Consider the following 20,970-nt stretch of genomic DNA (forward strand, 5'->3'; position numbering starts at 1 on the left):
TTTGCAAAGAAGGTCTGGAGAAAGATGCAGTGGTATCTGTCAAGGTTCATCCCGAGCAGCTCAGTAACACAGGACTCTGTGCTCTACGGACTGTTTCCAGGGACACACACCGTTACCAGGGCCCCCAGGCTTGTATCTCCACAGGACACCCTCTCGATCCGTTTCCATGCTGCCCCCTCCCCCTCCATTACCCACTTGCGCACCATCGACACATTGGCCGCCCAATAATACCCCGAGAGATTGGGTAACGCCAGCCCCCCCCATCTCTACCCCGCTCCAAGAAGACCCTCTTCACCCTCGGGGTCCCATGCGCCCAAACAAAGCTCATGATGCTGCTAGTAACCCTTCTAAAAAAGGCCCTAGGGATAAAGATGGGCAAACACTGAAAAAGGAACAAGCACCTCGGGAGAACTGTCATTTTGACGGACTGCACTCTACCCGCCAACGATAGCGGCACCATGTCCCACCTTTTAAATTCCTCCTCCACCTGCTCCACCAGCCTGGTAAAATTAAGCTTATGGACAGTCCCCCAACTCCTGGCCACCTGCACCCCCAGGTATCTGAAACTCTTCACTGCCCTCTTAAATGGGAGTCTCCCAATTCCCTCCTCCTGATCACCCGGGTGTACTACAAATACCTCACTCTTGCCTAAATTTAACTTATAGCCCGAGAAGCCCCCAAATTCCGCTAACAGCTCCATCACCCCGGTCCGGGTTTTCAATACCACATGTATCAAAGAAACAAAGCAATGTAAATATTTAAGAAAGAACTATAACTTAAAGTAGGATACGTGTGTAACGTTATCCCAATTGAATTGAAGACAAATGAATGTAACTCAGATGGAAATGTACAGTCAAGACAATTTGAAATGTTCTGTAAAGTTTATGATAAATTTTATGAATAAAGTATATTTTTTGGAAAAAAAAATCACTTGCTTTCGGAGCACAGCTCATCATTTTTGGCTGGCACAGACATGATGGGCTGAATGGCCTCCTTCTGCACATTAACCTTTCTATGGTTCTAGAGAGGGGATCAGGCTATGGAAGAAGTTGAAAACAGATGAGAATTTTAAAATGGAGATTTCTGTTTCAGCAACACCAATGCGAGTCATTGAGCTAATATCTCCGGAGGATAAAAAGTGGGAGACCGGTTGGCATAACTTGGTTCTCAGAGGCACAGCACGGTGATAACGAAAGTTGACACCGTTGGTGCTGGAGAGGGTACGGGGTCAACGGCAGTTCAAGGCACCCAGGAGGCACGTGACCTCTAGAGGCAGTCAGGCCCCCGTCCCCAGGGCTGCGACCCCGGAAGTCAGTGAGGCCCCGCCCCCAAGAGCCAGGACCTAGAGCCAGCGAGGACACGCCCCCGGAGGCACGTGATCGCGGATGCCAGTGAGGCCACGCCCCCTGATGCGCGTGACCCAGGAGCCAGCGAGGCCCCGCCCCCAGGAGGCAGGCATCTCATGGAGGAAGTGCGAGCGGAGTGTGGACTGAGAGAGAAAGCTCTGGGTAAAGGCGGCTTCTTTCTTTTTCCAGTTAGTTAAAGAGCCATGATAACGCTCATTTACTGGATAAATGGTCTTTGCGGCCTTTCAACTGAATCCTGCCTTTTAGGTCAGGCCCTGGGAACAGGCCGCTGGTGGTAGTCGATGCAGATGAATTTCAGCGACTGACCTGTCTGTTAACGGAATCCAGGTCTGTGTCCCATTTTAACCTAACCCAACACACATCAGATTCTTCCTGTAGGTTCCGACAGGAATGAAGGATTTTAAGCACAATGGTCAATGATTTTGAAATAGATGAACTGATTTTGGATAAAGACTGGGGAATGTGAAGAAGAACTTGTTTACTCAGTGAGTAGTGATTATCTTGCTGAACGAGATGATCAGTGTTCTAAACAAAAGGTTAATATACATGAGTAGCACAGCGGTTAGCACTGTGCCAGGAACCTGGGTTCAATTCCGGCTGTGGGTGACTGGAGTTTGCACATTCTCCCTGTGTCTGCGTTTCCTCTGCGTGCTCCGTTCTCCAAGGATGTGTAGGCTAGATGGGGTTATGGGGATTGGGGGGGGGGGGGGGGGGGGAGGAGGAGGAGAGTGGATCTCGATAGAGTGCTCTTTCAGAGGTTCAGTGCAGACTTGATGGGCTGAATGGCACTGTAGGAATTACATGGTCCTATTGGGGTAAATTATTAGTTTGGCTAACCAACAGAAGGCAGAAAATCAGGATAAATGGAACTTTTTCTGGGTGGCAAGATGTAACAAGTGGGGTGCCACAGGGTTCGATCCTCAGGCCCTAACTGTTTACAATCAATATTAATGACTTGGATGGATGATCGAATGTGCAGCAGCCATATTTGCAAATGACACTAAAATAGGGGGGATAGTAAGTTTGCAATAAAGAAATAAGAAATTTACAAAGAGCTATAGATAGGTGAGTGAGCCAAAATTTGGCAGATGAGTTTAACATGGATAAGTGTGAGGTCATCCATTTTGGTTGGAAAAATGGAAAAATAGCTTCCTATCTAAATGGGAAGAAACTTTGGTGCAGAGGGATCTGGATGTCCTTGTGCATGAATGACAGAAATTTAGTATGCAGGTAATAAGGAAGGCAAATGGAATTTTGGCATTTAATGGCTAAAGAGATAGTGTATAAAAGTAGGGAAGTGTTGTTGCAACTGTACAAGGCATTAGTGAGACTGCACCTGGAGTATTGTGTTCAGTTTTGGTCCCCTTAATTGAGGAGGGATGTAGTTGCATTAGAGGCAATTCAGAGAAGGTTCACTAGATTGATTTGAGAGATAAGGGGTTTGTCTTATGACAAAAGATTGAGCAGTTTAGGCTTATAGTCTCTTGGGTTTAGAAGAATGAGAGGAAATCTAATTGAGGTATATAGGAAGCCAAAAGTATTGACAAAGTAGACGTAGAGTGGATGTTGCTTTTTGTAGGGCAATCTAGAATGATAAGTCATAGTTCCTGGATGAGGTAGCAGATTTGAAACAGATGATGAATAATTACTTCTTAAAGGGCTATGATATGGAATTCCCTACCCCACAGTGTGATGGATGTTGGCATATTGAGTAAATTTGAGGAGATAGACAGATTTTTAAATTAGTACTGGGTTGTTGGGTTATGGAGATGGGGCAGGAAAGTGAAGTTGAGGCTGAGATGAGATCAGCCGTGATCATATTCAATGGTGGAGCAGGCTCAAGGGGCTGAATTGTTGACTGCTCCTAGTTCTTATGTTCTGAAACAGGAAATTGGAGGGTTTTTGAGGGAAAACATTTTCAGAGTTAGAGATTGAACAGAGAAATGGGACTGACTGGATTGTTCCGCAGAGAGGTGGTCTGGGTTCGATGGGCCAGATGGCCTCCTCCTATGCCAAAATGACTTTATGATTCTAAGTTTGTAGCCAGTCCTGCATTGAGTGCAGAAACAAACTGTGCAATTCATGTCAGTCTTTGTTGTAGGCTAATCTTTGTTTATGCGTTGAATAGAGACTGTTACAATTGTCTTTCGAATCTAGAACAACTGTAGCCCTTGTCAGTAAATATATGAATGCTGCATGTTTTTTGCACTGTCACAAACTGGAACCATTTGATGCAGTGGCAAATGTAGAAGTTACTGGTGATTGTCTAGCTTTGCCTTTTTTGTTTTTCAATATTATGTTTTTAAATTTTTTCAATTAAGGAACAATTTAGCTTGGCCAATCCACCTACCTTGCACATCTTTGGGAGGTGGGGTGAGACCCACACACTGGGAGAATGTGCAAACCCAGGTCCTCAGCACTGTGAGGCTGCAGTGCTAACCACTGCTCTACCGTGCTGCTATTTTGTTGTATTCTGTTAATTGAAGCATATGTATTATTGCAAAGTAACATGACTATGACAGTCTGTAAATGACACTCACATGGAATACTCCCAAGACTACCAAGTCAGTTGTGCTGAGCTGAATGTTAAAACATTGTGGGCATAAGCAGAACCCTGCAATTAGAACTCATAATCTAGCTGACACTCATAAAATAGAATCCCTACAGTGCAGAAGGAGGCCATTCGGCCCATTGAATCTGCACCAATACTCCAAAAGAGTACCCGACCAAGGCCCACTTCCCCACCCTATCCCTTAACCCCACCTAACCTTGGGACACGAAGGGACAATTTAGTGGTGAGCACTGCTGCCTTAGGCACTGAGATCCCGTTTTCGATCCTGGCTCTGGGTCGCTGCCCGTGTGGAGTTTGCACATTCTCCCCGTGTTTGCGTGGGTTTCGCCCCCACACCCCAAAGATGTGCAGGGTAGGTGGATTGGCCACGCTAAATTGCCCCTTAATTGGAAAAAATGAATTAGGCACTCCAAATTTTTTTTTTTTAAAGTGCCATGGGAACTTTCAGATCTATCCAAGCAGGAAGATTTAAAATTGGGTTCGAAGTTGGAAATTCATCATGTTGCTATTTCTCACTTCTTGCTCCATGCAAGATGCTTTGTACATTGCCTATATAACAGTGACTTCACTTCAAAAATGTTGTTCCATTGAATCTGAAACACGCTGAGAAACATAAGTACGCTTTAAGTTTATTGTTTCCTTGCACAATGCCCTATAAGATAACTGAATGCCAAATCTGATGTAATAATTGTGCCAGAAACGCTGTGCGTCATTCAAAGTAGTTGGAGTTGAAGGCCGTTCTTTTTCTGACATCGGCAGGTTTGATTGAATATATATTCATGTCAACGATCAGTAAGATTTTTGGCTTACTCTTGGATGTACCCAAAAAACTTGATCCAAGACATATTGATAATTTTCAAGTTTATTCAATCATCTTAGGACAGATTACCATACTGAGTGGAGTGTAAAACAACAGCGTAAATTTATAGAGTATGTTTTAATGTTCCAAGGCACTTCGCTAGGGCGATATAAGACAAAACTTTACACGGAGCCAAATTTTGGCGATATTAGTAAAACTCACCAAGTGCTGGTCAAAGAATTTGGTTTTAAAGAGCATCTTAAAGGAGGAGTGTAGTGGAGGTTCACCAGACAAATTCCTGGGATGGTGGGACTGCTCTATGAGAGGAGATTGTGGAGACGGGGCCTGTATTCTCTCCGAGCTGACTGTGAGGTGATCACATTGAAAATTACAAAATTCTTAAGGGGCTAAGCTGGGCAGAAGCAAAAAGGATGGTTCCCTTGGCAAGGAGTTTCTAGACGCAGGGGGGAGACACTCCAAATAAGGGGCTAGCCATTTAGGACTTTGATGAAGAATTCTTTTACTCAGAATGTGGGGAATCTTTGGAATTCTCTATCGCAGAGGGCTGGGAAAGCTCAATCACTGACTATGTGCAAAACATAGATCGATAGATTTCTAGATGCATCGATACACACATAGAAGATAACAGGAAGCCTTTTGGCCCTTCGAGCCTGCTCCGCCATTCATCACGATCATGGCTGATCATCCAACTCAATAGCCTAATCCTGCTTCCTCTCCAGAGCCTTTGATCCTATTATCCCCAAGTGCTTATGACATGAAGGGATATATGGATAGGACAGGAAAATGGTGTTGAAGTAGACGATGAGTCATGATCTAGTTGAATGGTGGAGCGGACTCGGTGGGCTGAATAGCCTATTCCTGCTACTATGTTCCTATGAGATGAGCAGAGGGGTTTAGGGAAATAAATCGCTGAGCTTGGGGCCTCACTGAGGCTGCCTTTTGAAGGTATGGTTGCCAATGGCGGTGGACCAAAACACTGAACTTTTGGAGGGTTGGGGGCTGTTGGAGGTTGCAGAGGAGAATGATCCCCGGAATGAAGGACTTGCCATATGAGGAGCTGTTGAGGATTCTGGGTCTGTACTCGGTCACCTGTCCAACACAAGTGCCTTAAATCTAAATTATTTTAAAAAAAATTTAAAGTATCGAATTCATTTTTTTTCCAATTAAGGGGCAATTTAGTGTGGCCAATCGACCTACCCTGAACATAGAACATAGAACGTGTTTGGATTGTGGGGGTGAGAACCACGCAGACACGGGGAGAATGTGCAAACTCCACACGGACAGTGATCTGGGGCCGGGATTTTAATTTTTTTTTAAATAGAATTTACAGTGCAGAAGGAGGCCATTCGGCTCATCGAGTCTGCACCGGCTCTTGGAAAGAGCACCCCACCCAAGGTCAACACCGCCACCCTATCCCCATAACCGAGTAACCCTACCCAACACTAAGGGCAATTTTGGACACTAAGGGCAATTTATCCAGGGCCAATCCACCTAACCCACACATCTTTGGACTGTGGGAGGAAACCGGAGCACCCGGAGGAAACCCACACACACACGGGGAGGATGTGCAGACTCCGCACAGACAGTGACCCAAGCCGGAATCGAACCTGGGACCCTGGAGCTGTGAAGCGGTTGTGCTATCCACAATGCTACCGCGCTGCCCAAGTGTATGATTTACTCTTAGTGTCATCAAGGCAATTGAGGATGGGCAATGAATACTTTAGTGTTCATCAAAAACGGGTTAATTAAGCTGGATAAATCTATTCCAAAATATAAATTGTGCAGCTTATGTTTCCCATTAATATATTAAACTATTTGTCTCTTATCCAGGAATAGATCTTAGTGTGTTTCACTAATAGTTGCGATATTGTACGCATGCATGCCTACGTCAGTGATGGATTGCACACTCTCAGCTTAATATCTCTATGTTCCCAGGGCAAGAGTATGGGAAAGCAGATGCAAGATGGCTTTATTCAGATCCCAATATTGTGTCTCTAGAAATCTTGACTGTGGTGCTGGGTGGGTTTTTGGTTCTGCTTCTCATACATGCCATTGTGAAAGATAAATACTACAGGTAAGAAGATTGGAATATTGTTCATTATAAGAAATGCCCAAGCAGTAAACATCTCAATGAAATTATTTAGCAAAATCAACATTAACTTGCTTCTGTCTGCACCATGCATTAGTGTCAGAAGGAAGTATTCCACTGGTGAGAAATCCAATGTGAAGTATTTTATCCCCCAACCCCAACCCCGTCTCCCATAGGAGGGGAAGGATAGAAGGGTTCTACAATTCACAGGCATTGTTTATTCACTTTCAAGAATTGGATGCCATCGAACAATTGTGTGTGGGAGGAGGCCATTGGTGGGGTTGAATACATTGTTTATGGGATGATCGTTAATTTTCTTTTCGTCTTTTTGTTTTGTTGTATTTGGAATGTATGGGTGATGTTTGGGTTTGTATGTTGATGGGGATGCTGGTTGTGGGACTGTATTTGTTATTGTTGGTTATCTTTTGTTGTGAATTTGATTAAAATGTGGAAAATGAGACTAAATTACTATTTTAAAAAATAGTTTAATAATAGAAAAAAATTGAGTTAGGCATTACACCTTTTTTCCTTTGCTCGACATTTAAAACATGGTGATGGATATCTTTTCTAAAATTGCTTATCACATCAATCAGTTTATTTGTGTAAAGTGTTTTGCTGGATTCTAGTTGAAGTTGATACGAGCCGTAATCTGAAATGTACAGATGGTAGTTTGTGTTTAAGTTTCCCAGAAGCCAAGGATTGACCATTCGCTATTCTATTTTTCATTTCATTTTCTATTCACAGAATGCTCTTCTTTTTTTTAATAAACAATTCATTGAGGTATTTATGGTTTTATAACAGTAACAGAAGAAACAGTGTACATACAATTATAAACATAGTGCAAAAGCTGTCTTCCTCTCTCACAGGTCCCACCTCTCCTAACCCCCCACTCTACACTAAACTAACCCCACAGCACCCCCCCCCCCCCAACCCCTTCCTGCTGACAGTTAATTTTCCCGAAAGAAGTCGACGAACGGCTGCCACCTCCGGGTGAACGCTAACATTGACCCTCTCAAGGCGAACTTGATTTTCTCCAAACAGAGAAAACTAGCCATGTCAGTTAGCCAGGCCTCCAACTTCAGGGGCTTTGAGTCCCTCCAAGCTAATAATATCAGTCTCCGCGCTACCAGAGAGGCAAAGGCCAGAACGTCTGCCTCTTTCTCCTCCTGGAATCCCGGATCTTCAGACACCCTGAAAATCGCCACTTCTGGACTCGGCGCCACCCTTGTTTCAACACTTTGGGCATGTTTTCCGCAAACCCCTGCTAGAATCCTCTAAGCTGTGGGCATGTCCAGAACATATGGACATGGTTTGCTGGCCCTCCCACACACCTTGCGCACCTGTCTTCCATCCCAAAGAACGTGCTCATCCGGGCCACTGTCATGTGAGCCCGGTGAGCGACCTTAAATTGCATCAGACTGAGCCTGGCACATGTTGTGGATGCACTGACTCTGCTCAATGCATCCACCCAGAGACCGTCCTCTAACACTCCTCCTAACTCCTCTTACCAATTGTGTTTCAGCTCCTCGGTCTGTGTTTCCTCTGACCCCATAAGCTCCTTATAAATATCTGAAACCCTCTCTTCTCCCACCCACACTCTGGAAACTACCCTATCCTGTATCCCCCTTGGCAGTAGGAGCGGGAAGGTTGAGACCTGCCTGCGTAGGAAGTCTCTCGCCTGCAGGTACCTAAAGTCATTCCCTCCCGTCAGTTCAAACTTCACCTCCAGTTCCCTCGAGCTGGGAAAGCTCCCTTCTATAAACATATCGCCCATCCTCTCACTCCCTGCTCTCTGCCACCTCTGGAACCCTCCATCTAACCTCCCCGGGGCAAACCGGTGATTATTGTAAATTGGGTACCAGACTGATGCTCCCTCTGCTCCCACGTGATTCCTCCATTGCCCCCAGATTCTCAGGGCCGTGACCACCATGGGGCTGGTGGAGTAGCGTGCCGGCGGGAATGGCAGAGGCGCCGTTACCAACCCCCCCCATTGCCACCACCACCACCACACTTCCTAATCATGGCTATATTCGCCACCCAGTAATAATTACTAACGTTCGGGAGTGCCAGCCTGCCCCCCCCAGCAGTGCTCCAACATCCCCTTTTGAACTCGCGGGGTCTTACTTGCCCATACAAAGCCTGAGATCACCTTGTTGACCTGTTTAAAAAAAGGACCGTGGAATGAAGATGGGGAGACACTGAAACACAAACAGGAACCTCAGGGAACCGTCATTTTCACTGTCTGTACCCTCCCATCCAGTGACACCGGGAGCACATTCCACCTCCGAGCATCCTCCCTCATTTGGTCTACTAGTGGAGCCAGATTAAGCTTATGTAGCCATTCCCATTCCAGTGACACCGGGAGCACATCCCACCTCCGAACATCCTCCCTCATTTGGTCTGCTAGTAGAGCCAGGTTAAGCTTATGTAGCCATTCCCATTCCCGCGCCACCTGGATGCCGGGGTACCGAAAGTTTCCCCCTCCCACTCTAAACGGCAGCTCCCCCAATTGCCTTTCCTGCCCCCTTGCCTGGATCGCGAACATCTTGCTTTTCCCCATGTTCAATTTGTAGCCTGAAAACTGGCCAGAATCCCCATAATTTCTTCCATCCCTTCCAATGGGTCTGACACATACAAGAGCAGATCGTCCGCGTATAGCCTTCTTACGTTGGCCGCCAACTGCCTCCCTTAACAAATCCTGTCTGGTCCTCCCTAGTCACGTCCGGGACGCAGTCCTCAATCCTTGAGGACAAGATCTTAGCCAACAATTTGGCGTCTACATTTAGTAGGGACATCAGTCTGTAGGACCAGCATATCTCCGGGTCTATATCCCGCTTCAGGATCAATGTGATAGTGGCCTGTGACATCGTCGGGGAAGCCCCCCTCTCTCCCTTGCCTCATTAAATGTCCTCATCAGCAGTAACCCCAGCATCCCAGAGAACGTTTTGTAAAACTCCACGGGGTATCCATCCGGTCCCGGGGATTTACCCGACTGCACGGCCTTCAGCCCATCTGCTATCTCTTCCAACCCGATCGGGGCCCCCAACCCTTCCACCAAGTTTTCATCAACCTTCGGAAACTTTAGCCCCCCTAAAAATGGCCTCATCCCCTCCGGCCCAGCTGGGGGTTCCGACTCATACTGCCTGCTGTAAAATTCCTTGAACGCCTTACTGACCCCAGCTGAATCTCCGACCAGGTTCCCATCCTTGCCCCTTACTTTCCCAATCTCCCTGGCCACCTCCTGCTTTCTAAGCTGCTGCGCAAATATTCTACTGGCCTTCTCCCCATATTCATAGATCGCCCCCCCTTGCCTTGCTCAGCTGCTCCACTGCCTTCGCTGTAGTTAACAAGTAAGTCAAACTCTACCTGTAGCCTCTGTCATTCCCTTAGAAGCCCTGCCTCTGCCTGTCGACCTGTAGTATTTCGTTTATCTGTCGGTCCGTCTCTGCTCTGTCTGCCTTCTCCCTGTGGGCCCGTATCGAGATCAGCTCCCCTCTAACCACCACCTTCAGTGCTTCCCAGAGTATTCTGTCTCCACTACCCCTGACAGTAAAGCCCTGTTCAGGATTTAAAAAAGTCAATCCGGGAGTCCACTTCATGCACGTGCGAGTAGAAGGAAAACCCCTTCACTCTCGGCCACCCAATCTCCATGGTTCCACCCCCCTCAGTCCGCTACCAGCCCTTTGCTTCTCGCCATGTCCATCGCTTGCGTAACCCAAAGACGGGCCGGATACAGTAGCCCAAACTTTACCTTCTTAAAAAAAGCCGATTTTATCTTGTTGAACCCTGCTCTTCTCCTGGCCACATCTGCGCTCGGGTCCTGATATATACTTAGGACGCTGTTCTCCCATTTGCAGCTCCGCATCTGCCTGGCCCATCGTAGAATGCACTCCTTGTCAAGGTACCTGTGGAATCTCACCACCATTGCTCTCGAGGGAGGTGGGGGGTCACCCACACACGGCTTCCTCGCTAGCACTCTATGCGCCCTGTCCATCTCCAATGGTTGGGTGAACGGCCCCTTCCCCAGTCGCATCTCAAACATAGCCACTATGTATGCCCCTGCGCCTGTTCCTTTGGATCCCTCCGGGAGACCCACAATTCTCAGGTTCTGCCGGTGGGACCTATTCTCTATATCCTCCATCTTCTCCCCTGGAGCCTTTTCTGCTGGTCTCTCAACATTCCCACCTCCAACTCTACTGCAGCTTGGTGCTCCTCCTGCTCAGTCAGTGCCTTCTCCACTTTCTAGATCGCCCGATCTTGAGCATCCAGTCTGAGTTCCAGTCGTGCAATCGACTCCTTAATAGGGTCCAAGCAGTCCTGTTTCTGCTTGGCGAAGCCCTCCTGAATAAACTGCATCAGCTGCTCTGTTAACCGCTTGGTCGTCGAGCCAGAACTCCGGTCGTCCGCCATGCTTTCTCCCGTTGCAGCCTCAGCCCGAGCCTTCTCCGTTTGCCTATTTCTTCCTTTGTGAGCATTCCTGGTCCACTTCTCCATGCACTGATGTAGAATTCGTCGTCACAGTTGTATCCAACATCAATTTTCCACTTCAGATACGACAAAAAAATCGGGGGAAAAGGTCCAAAGTTCCGACCCAAGCGGGAGCTACCAAATGTGCAACCTACTCCTTCATAGCGGCCACCGGAAGCTCAGAATGCTCTTCTGATCACTGCCCAGATATAAATAACAGTGATCCAGATGTTACTGTCATTGTAATGGTGCGGCTAACAGTGCTCATTGCTATTTATGTGTAAATGATACGGTAACGTCAGGCAGGGGAAGCTATGCTCTTTTAAAAACAAATATTCAAAAATTGCTGTCTGAGTTCTTAAGACCACAAGACGTAGGAACACAAGAATTCCAAAGATTCACGACTCAGAAGAAATTCCTTCTCATCTCTCTTAAATGGGTGACCCCTTATTCTTGATTATGCCCTCTGATCCTACACTCTTTCACGAGGGGAAACATCCTCTCAGCCTAACAGTACCTTGTTAAGGGTACTAACAGTACCCTATTAAGCCCCCTTAGAATCGTATATGTCTCAATAAGGTCACCTCTCATTCTTCTGAACTCCAATGACTACAGGCCCAATCTGCTTAACCTCACCTCATAAGCATATTCCTCCATAACCAGGATCAACCTAGTGAACCTTCTCTGAGCTGCCTCCAATGCCAGTATATCTTTCTTTAGATAAGGGGACCAAAACTGTTCACATTATTCCAGGTGTGGTCTAACTAGTGCATTGTATGGCTTTAGCAAAACTTCTCTATTTTTATACTCCATTTCTTTGAAATAAAGGTCAACGTTCCATTTGCCTTCCCAAATCCCTGCTGAACTTGCATGCTAGCTTTTTGTGATTTATGCACAAGGATCCCTAAATCCCTCTGTGCTTCAGTTTTCTAGCCTTTCTCCATTTAAATAACATTCAGCTCCTTTATTTTTCCTACCAAAGTGCATAACTTCTCATTTCCCTACACTATGTTCCATCTGCCAAGTTTTTGCCCACTCACCCAATCTTTATATTGCTCTGTAGACTCTTTGTGCCATCGTCACTGCTTGCCTTCCCACCTATTTTTGTGTCATCTGCAAACTTGCCAATATTCAAATTCATGTTTTGAATTTTTGGGGGCAATTTTAAAAATGGCAGGTTTTAAATGTAATTATTTTATGTACATGTGCTGTTTTGAATGTCCTTTCCCATTCACCCCATACCCTCTCCTATTATTCTGACTACCAATTCCCACCTCCATAATATTAGTCATTTCCAACCCTGTTCCTTGATCTGCTTCACATCCTCTGTAAACTTCAACTCACCTAAAACTCTTCTGTTACTCTAACTCGCAGCAAATCCTGTTCACTCATTTTTCCTGTGTTCACTGCATTGCATTGTTTCAGCAGTGCCTCAATTTGAAAATTCTCATTCTGAAGTTCAAATACCCCCCCATGGTTTTGCCTGTCCATATCCCAGTTACCCTGTCCATCACTAAGATTCTCCAAGAGTTCTCTCTTCCTCCAATTCTAGCTTCTTACACATCTCAGAGTTCCTCACTCCTCCATTGCAAGGCTTGCTTTCTGTTGTCTAGTCCCTAAGCTCTGGAGTTCTCTCCCTGAACCTCTTAACCTCGCTCCTCCATTGTGATGCTCCTTAAAATCAGTCTTGCTATTTTCCTCGGTGTCCAATTCTGTCTGATAATGCTGCTGGGCAGCACCTTTGGACATTTTGCTAGGTGAAAGGTGCTACACAAATATAAGTTGTAATTACTAAATTTCTTCTCCTGATATCTTTCCAACCTCCAGACTTGCTTTTGGATTGTTTACTAAAATGGAGGCTCAGTGACTAATCTCTACAATTTGAATTCTTGATCTTTTATTGCTGTTTAGGTAAGGCAGTTCTTAAATTGGAGTCCTACACACTGCACGTATGTGAATGAGGGAGCATGACATACTCATGAGATGACGTATTCCGCTTGTTCTGGGCAAAGAAAGGAAAAGTTAACTGAATCATCCCAAATCCTAATCCCTCATTGGCATGGAGATAACTGTGTTGGCGTCATGGTCCTCAATAAAGGCCTCAGTGCAAGGAGATCCACACAGGGATCCAGGGTATTATGTTTCACACACGAGCAGAAGGTGGTGGATCTGTCAGCAGATTGTTGGATCTATGAAAAGCTGGGTCTAAGATGTCATTGGCAGTCTGTAGGTTGCCTGCAATGCCAGAAAATCTGTTCATTTCTCTCTGCATTACTGTATTATGATCCATTTGTTCCAAACAATTCTCACTTTAATCCCTCACATTGTATGATAACTTTGTCCTTTATATCTTTAAAAAAAAATTTAGAGTACCTAATTCATTTTTTCCAATTAAGAGGCAATTTAGCATGGCTAAATTTTGGGTTGTGGGGGTGAAACCCACGCAGACATGAGGAGAATGTACAAACTCCACATGGACAGTCACACAGAGCCGGTATTGAACCTGGGATCTCGGCGCCGTGAGGCAGCAGTGCTAACCCACTGCGCCACCATGCTGCGTGTGCCCTTTATATCTTTTAGGAACTTTGGCTTTAACATTAATAAAGTTGATACAGAACTGCCATTTGATTTCATTTTGAAGTTTGTAACCTACTTGATTCAGTTTGCTTTGGGATGGAGTACATCCCTTTTTCCTGCAGCACTTTCAGTAATAAGTAGTTTGCAATGTTTTGATTCTGGAAGAATTTATTATATTTTGAGTTCTGACGCTAAATGTACTTCATCCTGAAGTTTTGCAGCTGTCTTGAAGGAACTTTCCAAAGCTAGAAGTGAACATAGTTTTACGATCCCCATAGAGACCTCTAACTTTAAAAAAAAAGATATTTCCCAATGAATGACTGAATGCATAGCACACTAAGATTTCATGCCTGAAGACTTTTACTGGAATGAACACATTCACACACCAAACTACATCAACCAATTTTAATTTATTTTTTAACTCATGCTATCTCACGCGCACGCACTCTCACCCCACAACCCCCAAGCGTGCACACCGTGCACATACCCCCCAGAATGTGGAGGGTGAGAGCTCCCCATTTTGATTGTTGCTAACATACCCATCTGATGCCTATGATATCCGTTCGCAGAATGCCTTATTGACCAGGAAGGCTGTGAAGCTCCTCCATGAGGGACGTTGTGCCCGGCCCGTCTCCAACCTCACATACGTGTAGTGTGGAGCTTGGTTGGAGATTACTATTGCTGAGTATTCCTCTTCCACTATCTCTGGATGCATCGTTTTCCCAACTATGAAGCAGTCGATTATGGCATATACCCTGTGTACCTGGGAGAAGAAGAACTCGATGAACCGCCATGGGTCGACTGCCCCTTCTTCTCGTCGCTGGAAATCCTGTCCCCTTATTGAGCAATCCCCCTGAGACCTTGTCCTGCAGCATGGTTGTAAGTCTGTCCCACTCAACTTCCTGCAGCCGGTCCTTCTCCCTCAGGTGGGTCTCTTGGAGTAATACCATGTCAGCTATTGACTTTTCAAATGGCGAAGACTCTGGCTCTTTTCACCGGGCCATTGAGTCCCCTGATCTTCCAGGTGCCTATTCTGATGGAGGATTTCTGTACCCACCTCCCTCCTGCAGGGCCAACATTACCTATCTTGTGGATGCACCCCTGCCCTCCAGGATTTCCCTCTCTTTGGGGGCTCTCTAAGAAGGCTGTTTGCGGTGCCATTGTTTTCGTTGTTGCCATGTGTGATCTGTCATCTCCAGCGTTCTACCCCACTCTTTTCTCCACCCCGCCCCCTACTTTCCCCCTATTTAGAGTTTTCTCTCCCCCTGCTGCCAGGTACCCTCGCCTCATCGGGAATTGTGCCGTCGCTCCCCCTTCTCCCCTGCTTCCCTGTGCTAGCTCATCTGCTAGTCTGGTGCGTGTGGTGCCCCAAACCCGAGAACGAGCTATACATTCCCCTGCTCATTGTGTTTCTCTCCCTCCACCACCCCCTTTCTCTCTCCTCACCCCTTTCTGTACTTTTGAAAAAAATAAATTTAGAATACCCAATTCTTTTTTGCCAGTTAAGGGGCAATTTATTGTGGCTAATCCACCTACCTGCACAGGCAGTGACTCGGGGCCGGGATTGAACCCGGGACCTCAGCGTTTGTGAGGCAGCAGTGCCCACCACTGCGCCACCGTGCCTCCCCGCCCCCTTTCTCTACCTTGCCACTCTCACCCCCTCCTTCCTGAGACTCCGTCAGACCGAAGATCAGGCAAATCTATGCCGCACAATTAGTCTCCTCTTGAAACAGAGGAAACCAGTGTTTGAGTTCACTGCTGGTGTTGCTGCCTCCCAGTCTGTGTGCGCACTGAAGAACTTTGTTAAGGTTATGCCAATGATCAGATTTTTAAAATCTCGATCCTCCTTTCTTATTTGTTAGGCCTCCCATTTAGCACCCAGTAGCACAGTGGTTAGCACTGTTGCTTCACAGCATCAGGCTCCCAAGTTCGATTCCTGGTTTGGGTTACTGTCTGTGCAGAGTCTGCACGTTCTCTCTGTATCTGCGTGGGTTTCCTCCCACAAGTCCCCAAAGACGTGCTTACCCGAACAGGCGGCGGAATGTGGCGACTAGGGGATTTTCAGAGTAGCTTCATTGTAATGTTAATTTAAGCCTACTTGTGACAATAATAAAGATTATTATTATTACAAGCTTTCTCTAGTTCTATTCCAGCAAGAGTGATTGTATTGTCATTCTTTTAATTTTCGTTCAAGTTAATGTTTTCTTCCTTGCAGCTCTGGTATCAGTTATTGGTTACAGTTCAGCCAATTGATATCAAAGCAGTGTTTTCCTTTGTTTCATCGTTAGCTTTGAGTCCTGCTGCTATCTGCTTTGTTACACCTTGCTCATGCTTTTAAAGAGAACAAAGAACAAAGAAAATTACAGCACAGGAACAGACCCTTCGGCCTTCCCAGCCTGCGCCAATCCAGATCCTTTATCTAAACCTGTTGCCTATTTTCCAGGACGAAAGGGACAATGCTGGAAAGTTTTCCAAGGATCTACTTCACTCTGTTCCCCGCCCGTTCATATATCTATCCAGCTGCATCTTAAATGATGCTATCGTGCTCGCCTCTACCACCTCCGCTGGCAAAGCGTTCCAGGCACCCACCACCCTCTGTGTAAAAAAAACTTTCCACGCACATCTTCCTTAAACTTTCCCCATCTCACCTTGAAATCGTGACCTCTTGTAATTGATACCCCACTCTTGGAAAAAGCTTGTTGCTATCCACCCTGTCCATACCTCTCAATTTTGTAGACCTCAATCAGGTCCCCCCTTAACCTCCGTCTACTCAGCCTTTCTTCATAGCTAGCTTTCCCTACGTGTTTAATTCAGATGACTTTACCCCATTTCCAACGGTTATTAACTCTTTATTATCAGTTTGACCCTCTTGACACATGTTTAATTGAAACAGTGATTTTTGTGGTAGGATTAGAGAAAGTCACTCAAAAATGTCTTGCACATTTTTGGTTTTAAGAGCTTAACTGGGTTTTACTGAAACCACTGGAGATGGGCAATACCGTACCCAGTCAGGTCATTTCCTGATAGAAAATCAACATCTTTAATACGTAACTTTGAAACCGCCTAATAACAGAACTAGTGCCTTAAAGTTAACATTACACAACCAAACTAGTAAACAATTTCCCTCGACACCCCAAATTGATATGCTATAATTTAGTGAACTTTCTGGAGAGAAATTCACGTCACTTGCTAACACCAATGTCTGAGCTGATCCCTTCTTTCTAAGAATAATGGCCAACTTGCTAGCTTTTTAGGATGCAAATTGGGTCACTTCACCTTTAAAATGAAAATTTCCATAATTTGCTACTCCCAATAATAAATACATTTGAATTGTACATTTGAAAAGGTTGCACCAGCATTTTCTGAGAAAACACTATGGAACAGGTGGCAAGAACCTGAGACTCTGATCAGCCATGGTTGATATGGAGTGGTCTCCATCGAGGTTGGCACGGTAGCGCAGTTGCTTCATAGCTCCAGGGTCCCAAGTTCGATTCCTGGCTTCGGTCACTATCTGTGTGGAGTTTGCACGTTCTCCCGTGTCTGTGTGGGTTTCCTCCGGGTGCTCCGGTTTCCTCCCACAGTTCAAAGATGTGCAGTTAGGTGGATTGGCCATGCTAAATTGCCCTTGGGTTAGGTGGGGTTATGGGGACATGGTGGTGGTGTGGGCTTATGTAAGGGTTCTTTGCAAGAGCTGTTGCAGACGATGGCCCGAATGGCCTCCTCCTGCACTGTAAATTCTGATCCTATGATTCTATCTTACAAATGCTACTGGTCAACCTTTTACTTTTCCAACAGGCTGCCTTTCCTATGGCAAAATTACTGGTTGGCTCCCTTGAGTCAACTTTAGCCTCTGGATTGTCTCTCTCACTATTCTGGGGACTGCCTATGTCTTCACCTTTACAATATTTCGAACTAGAGCTAGATTTATTTTCACTATCAGACTTCATATCTGTCCCGTTTCAATGGGGGTTCACAAACAAAGACCTGCTGACATGCTGTGAGACAATTCATAGCCTCTCTTATCTTAGAAACGTTATGGTCTTCTGCAAAGTGGGACCTTATTCCCAAAGGGACACGATTCTATAAGAATCTGAAGTTTTGAAAATATTGTTCTACCTTCATAGGCTTTTGCAACCTATCAAATAGCATCTCCTTTTTTTAAACAAATTCCAGAAAAGTGTGACTCTACTAAACTTCTGCCTACAAGCCTTCAGTGCCAAGTCATGGGCATTGAGAGCAACGGTTTTTACTGTATCATAATTACCAGACTGTATGTCTGAGAGACAAGTATACTTCTAAAGCCTTCCCCTTGAACACATTCTGCAATAAAACTGTCCAACATTTTTTCTGCCATTGTAGTTTTGGAGCAATTTTCTCAAATGTCAAAATACAATTCAACTCTTTTTTTTTTACTCATTGAAGTTAGGCAAAATACTCCTTGCCAAAGCCTGTAGTTAAATCAAAATCATTGTCACGTTTTCCTGTCATTCACTATTCGTATAATCCGTGCCTTTGTCTGTCGAGTTAAAATTTCCTTTCTAACTTGTCTTTTTCTTTGGAGTTTGAGTTCAAGTTTTCATAGTTCTTTTTCCCCTCTTTTCCAAATGTAGATTTTTGGTTTTCCTCCAATTCAAGTTTTGACTTTATTTATTTCTAATTCAAGTTGCTTCGTTTGTAACTGAATTCTAGGTAACTTAACCTGAGCCCTATTGGGATCATCCTTTTCCTCCTCCAGGTTCAAGTGATGAGGCATTACTTCAATCTCTGCCTTTTTGCCCCTACTTTGAATCTGCTCCGAATTCATCTGCCGCTGCCTTAATATTAACCTTTGTTAACTGTTGTGAGGCATCAGACAGAATCCCCTTCCAGAAATACTTGAGCAATAGCAACGTAGTTGACTCTTAACTGCCCTATGAAATAGTCTAACAGCCTACAAAGCTTGAAGAGAAGTAGGGATGGACAAATGCTAGTGCTGCAGCAATGTCCACATCCCATGAAAGAATATAAATAGTAGGATTGCCGACTTTTCAGTGAATAAAGCAAAAGGAACCATGAAATCATGTTTGATTGAACTGTGGAAAATCCCAGATCATCAGTTTTACAGCCTCTGGATTTGTATCTTTCAAGGACCCCCAATTTGTTGCAATCCCTGTAGACACCAATAACTTAAAAAAAGATATGCGTTTCCCAATGATTGATGGAAAGCAACACGCAACAAAATTTCACATTTTCAGACTCTTAATGTAATAAACACAGTTAAATTAACACACACTAAAGATTATGTAGCAGGCAACTAGTATACTAAACAGCAGAAAAGATTATTTTCCCATTAACCAATTAAAATAACCGGAAACTCCATGCCATGTTATACATTACACCATGCTCTCAGCATATATGTAGCCTTAAAGTCTGAATCCCTGTAGGCTCCTTGCCATGTCAGGGTGAGTGTGCCTTTGTCCTTTTGAAAGTTCCTTCACGCAATGTACTGGAAACGTAATGGAACTGACTCTCAATACAAGTTCCGCTTTGATGACTTCTTGGTTACTAAATCTCCAAAGGTCCTATCTGTTTTGTCATCTTCCACACTAATAGAAAACCGGTATTTACAAGCATCCTGCTCTCACAGCTGTAGCTTCTTTGTGCCCCTCTGACTGTGCCTGTATTATTTTTCTGTTAACTTTTTTGATCTCTGGGTGATTAATGGACATGTATCTTTAAGTCAAGCAACAGAGAGAACGTGGAAATCAGAAATTACAGGAGAAGAACACTGTTAGTCTGACCAGGAGCTTCAGACCTTTTGGCACCTGTGAAAGAGATGGAGTGGAGCATGGTTTGATTGATTGGCTGGTGCCCAATGAATTGGCTAAAATTGGCTATTCTGCCCGGTAATAGGTGGTGATTGGATCCTATCCTAATGCGATGGTTCTCAGAGAGCCAAGGGAGTAGTTGAGTCCTAGACACAGAAAGACAAGGACCTGCTTTCTCATCCTACAGAAAGGCTGAGAGTGCTGTATTTCTGAAAATAGATACCTGAATGAATCTGCAGTAAAACCTCAAACTGAAAGCAAAGTTTGAAGAGGAGCAAGGTTCTAAAACCCACCACCGTATGATTTTTAACCCCTTTCTTCCCCTCTGTGTTTGTTTGTCAGGTGTGTGTATATGTATAGAGGATGGGAGGCAAGTTACAGCAGGAAATTAGATAATAGTTAACCAGTTGTATTTGCTGTCGTTTTCATTATAGTTGTTAGTAATAAAAAGTTATTGTGTTACATTTACAAACCTAGTGACTGTAATTATTGGACAACCAAGGGTATTTTCCTAAGAATTCTTCGTTAATTGGTCAAGTGGGGCTCGAATTGACTGCGCAGTAGCCCAGGGCGTTTTAACAATAGTTCTTTCTGTTTAACTGGTAATACGTTTACCGCATCAGAAATACTTTAAGATGTTTCTAAATATTTTTAAAAATGCTCTTGAGCATGTTAAGTACTCTCAACATGCCTGCATATTTTTCCATAGTTTATTACAACAATAACTTGAATTTATGAAGTACCTTTACAGAGTAATACGTCTCTTAAGTGCTTATGATCACATTTGAAAGCCAGTTTGACTGCTTTTATTGATAATGGCACTTCCTCCTCAGTGATACGCATCGAAAATTTTATTTTTCTTGTAAAAACTGACCTTGATTTTGGAGGGTACTGCAGAGTCAGTTTCATGCTGTCTTATCCTCTAGCTTATTATGATGGGCGTATATATTTTTCTCCTTCACGTTTGAAACAACACAGATCAAAATGTCAAATTCTCTTTCTTCTAGGCACACGGCTAAAGGCTGGAGGAAATGTGACTCGACAATCTCTTTAAGCAATTGTGCTTATAAACCAGTCATGGTGGATGTTGGAAAGTGGCCTGTGTTCAGCTTGCTTTCTCCGCAGGAAATTAAATCGATTCATCAAGCCTGTGTCTTTGGTACTTCAGCTACTGAGGCTATTTACGTAACTAAAAATGACGATGTAAGTCTTGGGATGGCTTCTTGTGGCTTTGTGGCATTTTCCCTTTAAAATAGCGTCTCTGGCCTTTT

General features: G+C 44.7%; 1 protein-coding gene across 7 annotated transcripts in view; it reads left to right on the top strand.

The window, feature by feature from the left end:
* The first annotated feature begins 1,393 nt into the window (after positions 1–1,393).
* The window catches only part of rcbtb1 (regulator of chromosome condensation (RCC1) and BTB (POZ) domain containing protein 1), an 80,794-nt gene continuing 61,217 nt past the window's right edge, over positions 1,394–20,970 (top strand). The window contains exons 1-3 of one of the 7 annotated variants that reach the window (XM_038802609.1): positions 1,443–1,508; positions 6,695–6,833; positions 20,707–20,902. In XM_038802609.1, coding sequence (XP_038658537.1) covers positions 1,463–1,508; positions 6,695–6,833; positions 20,707–20,902 — 381 coding nt within the window. In that variant the 5' untranslated portion in view covers positions 1,443–1,462. Of the gene's footprint in view, positions 1,695–1,829; positions 1,853–6,694; positions 6,834–20,706; positions 20,903–20,970 lie in introns of those variants that run through there. The other 6 variants (XM_038802608.1, XM_038802611.1, XM_038802613.1 and 3 more) reach the window with 6 other exon arrangements.

Source organism: Scyliorhinus canicula, chromosome 7, assembly GCF_902713615.1.
Source record: "Scyliorhinus canicula chromosome 7, sScyCan1.1, whole genome shotgun sequence".
In the NCBI taxonomy this organism is placed as follows: Eukaryota; Metazoa; Chordata; class Chondrichthyes; order Carcharhiniformes; family Scyliorhinidae; genus Scyliorhinus; species Scyliorhinus canicula.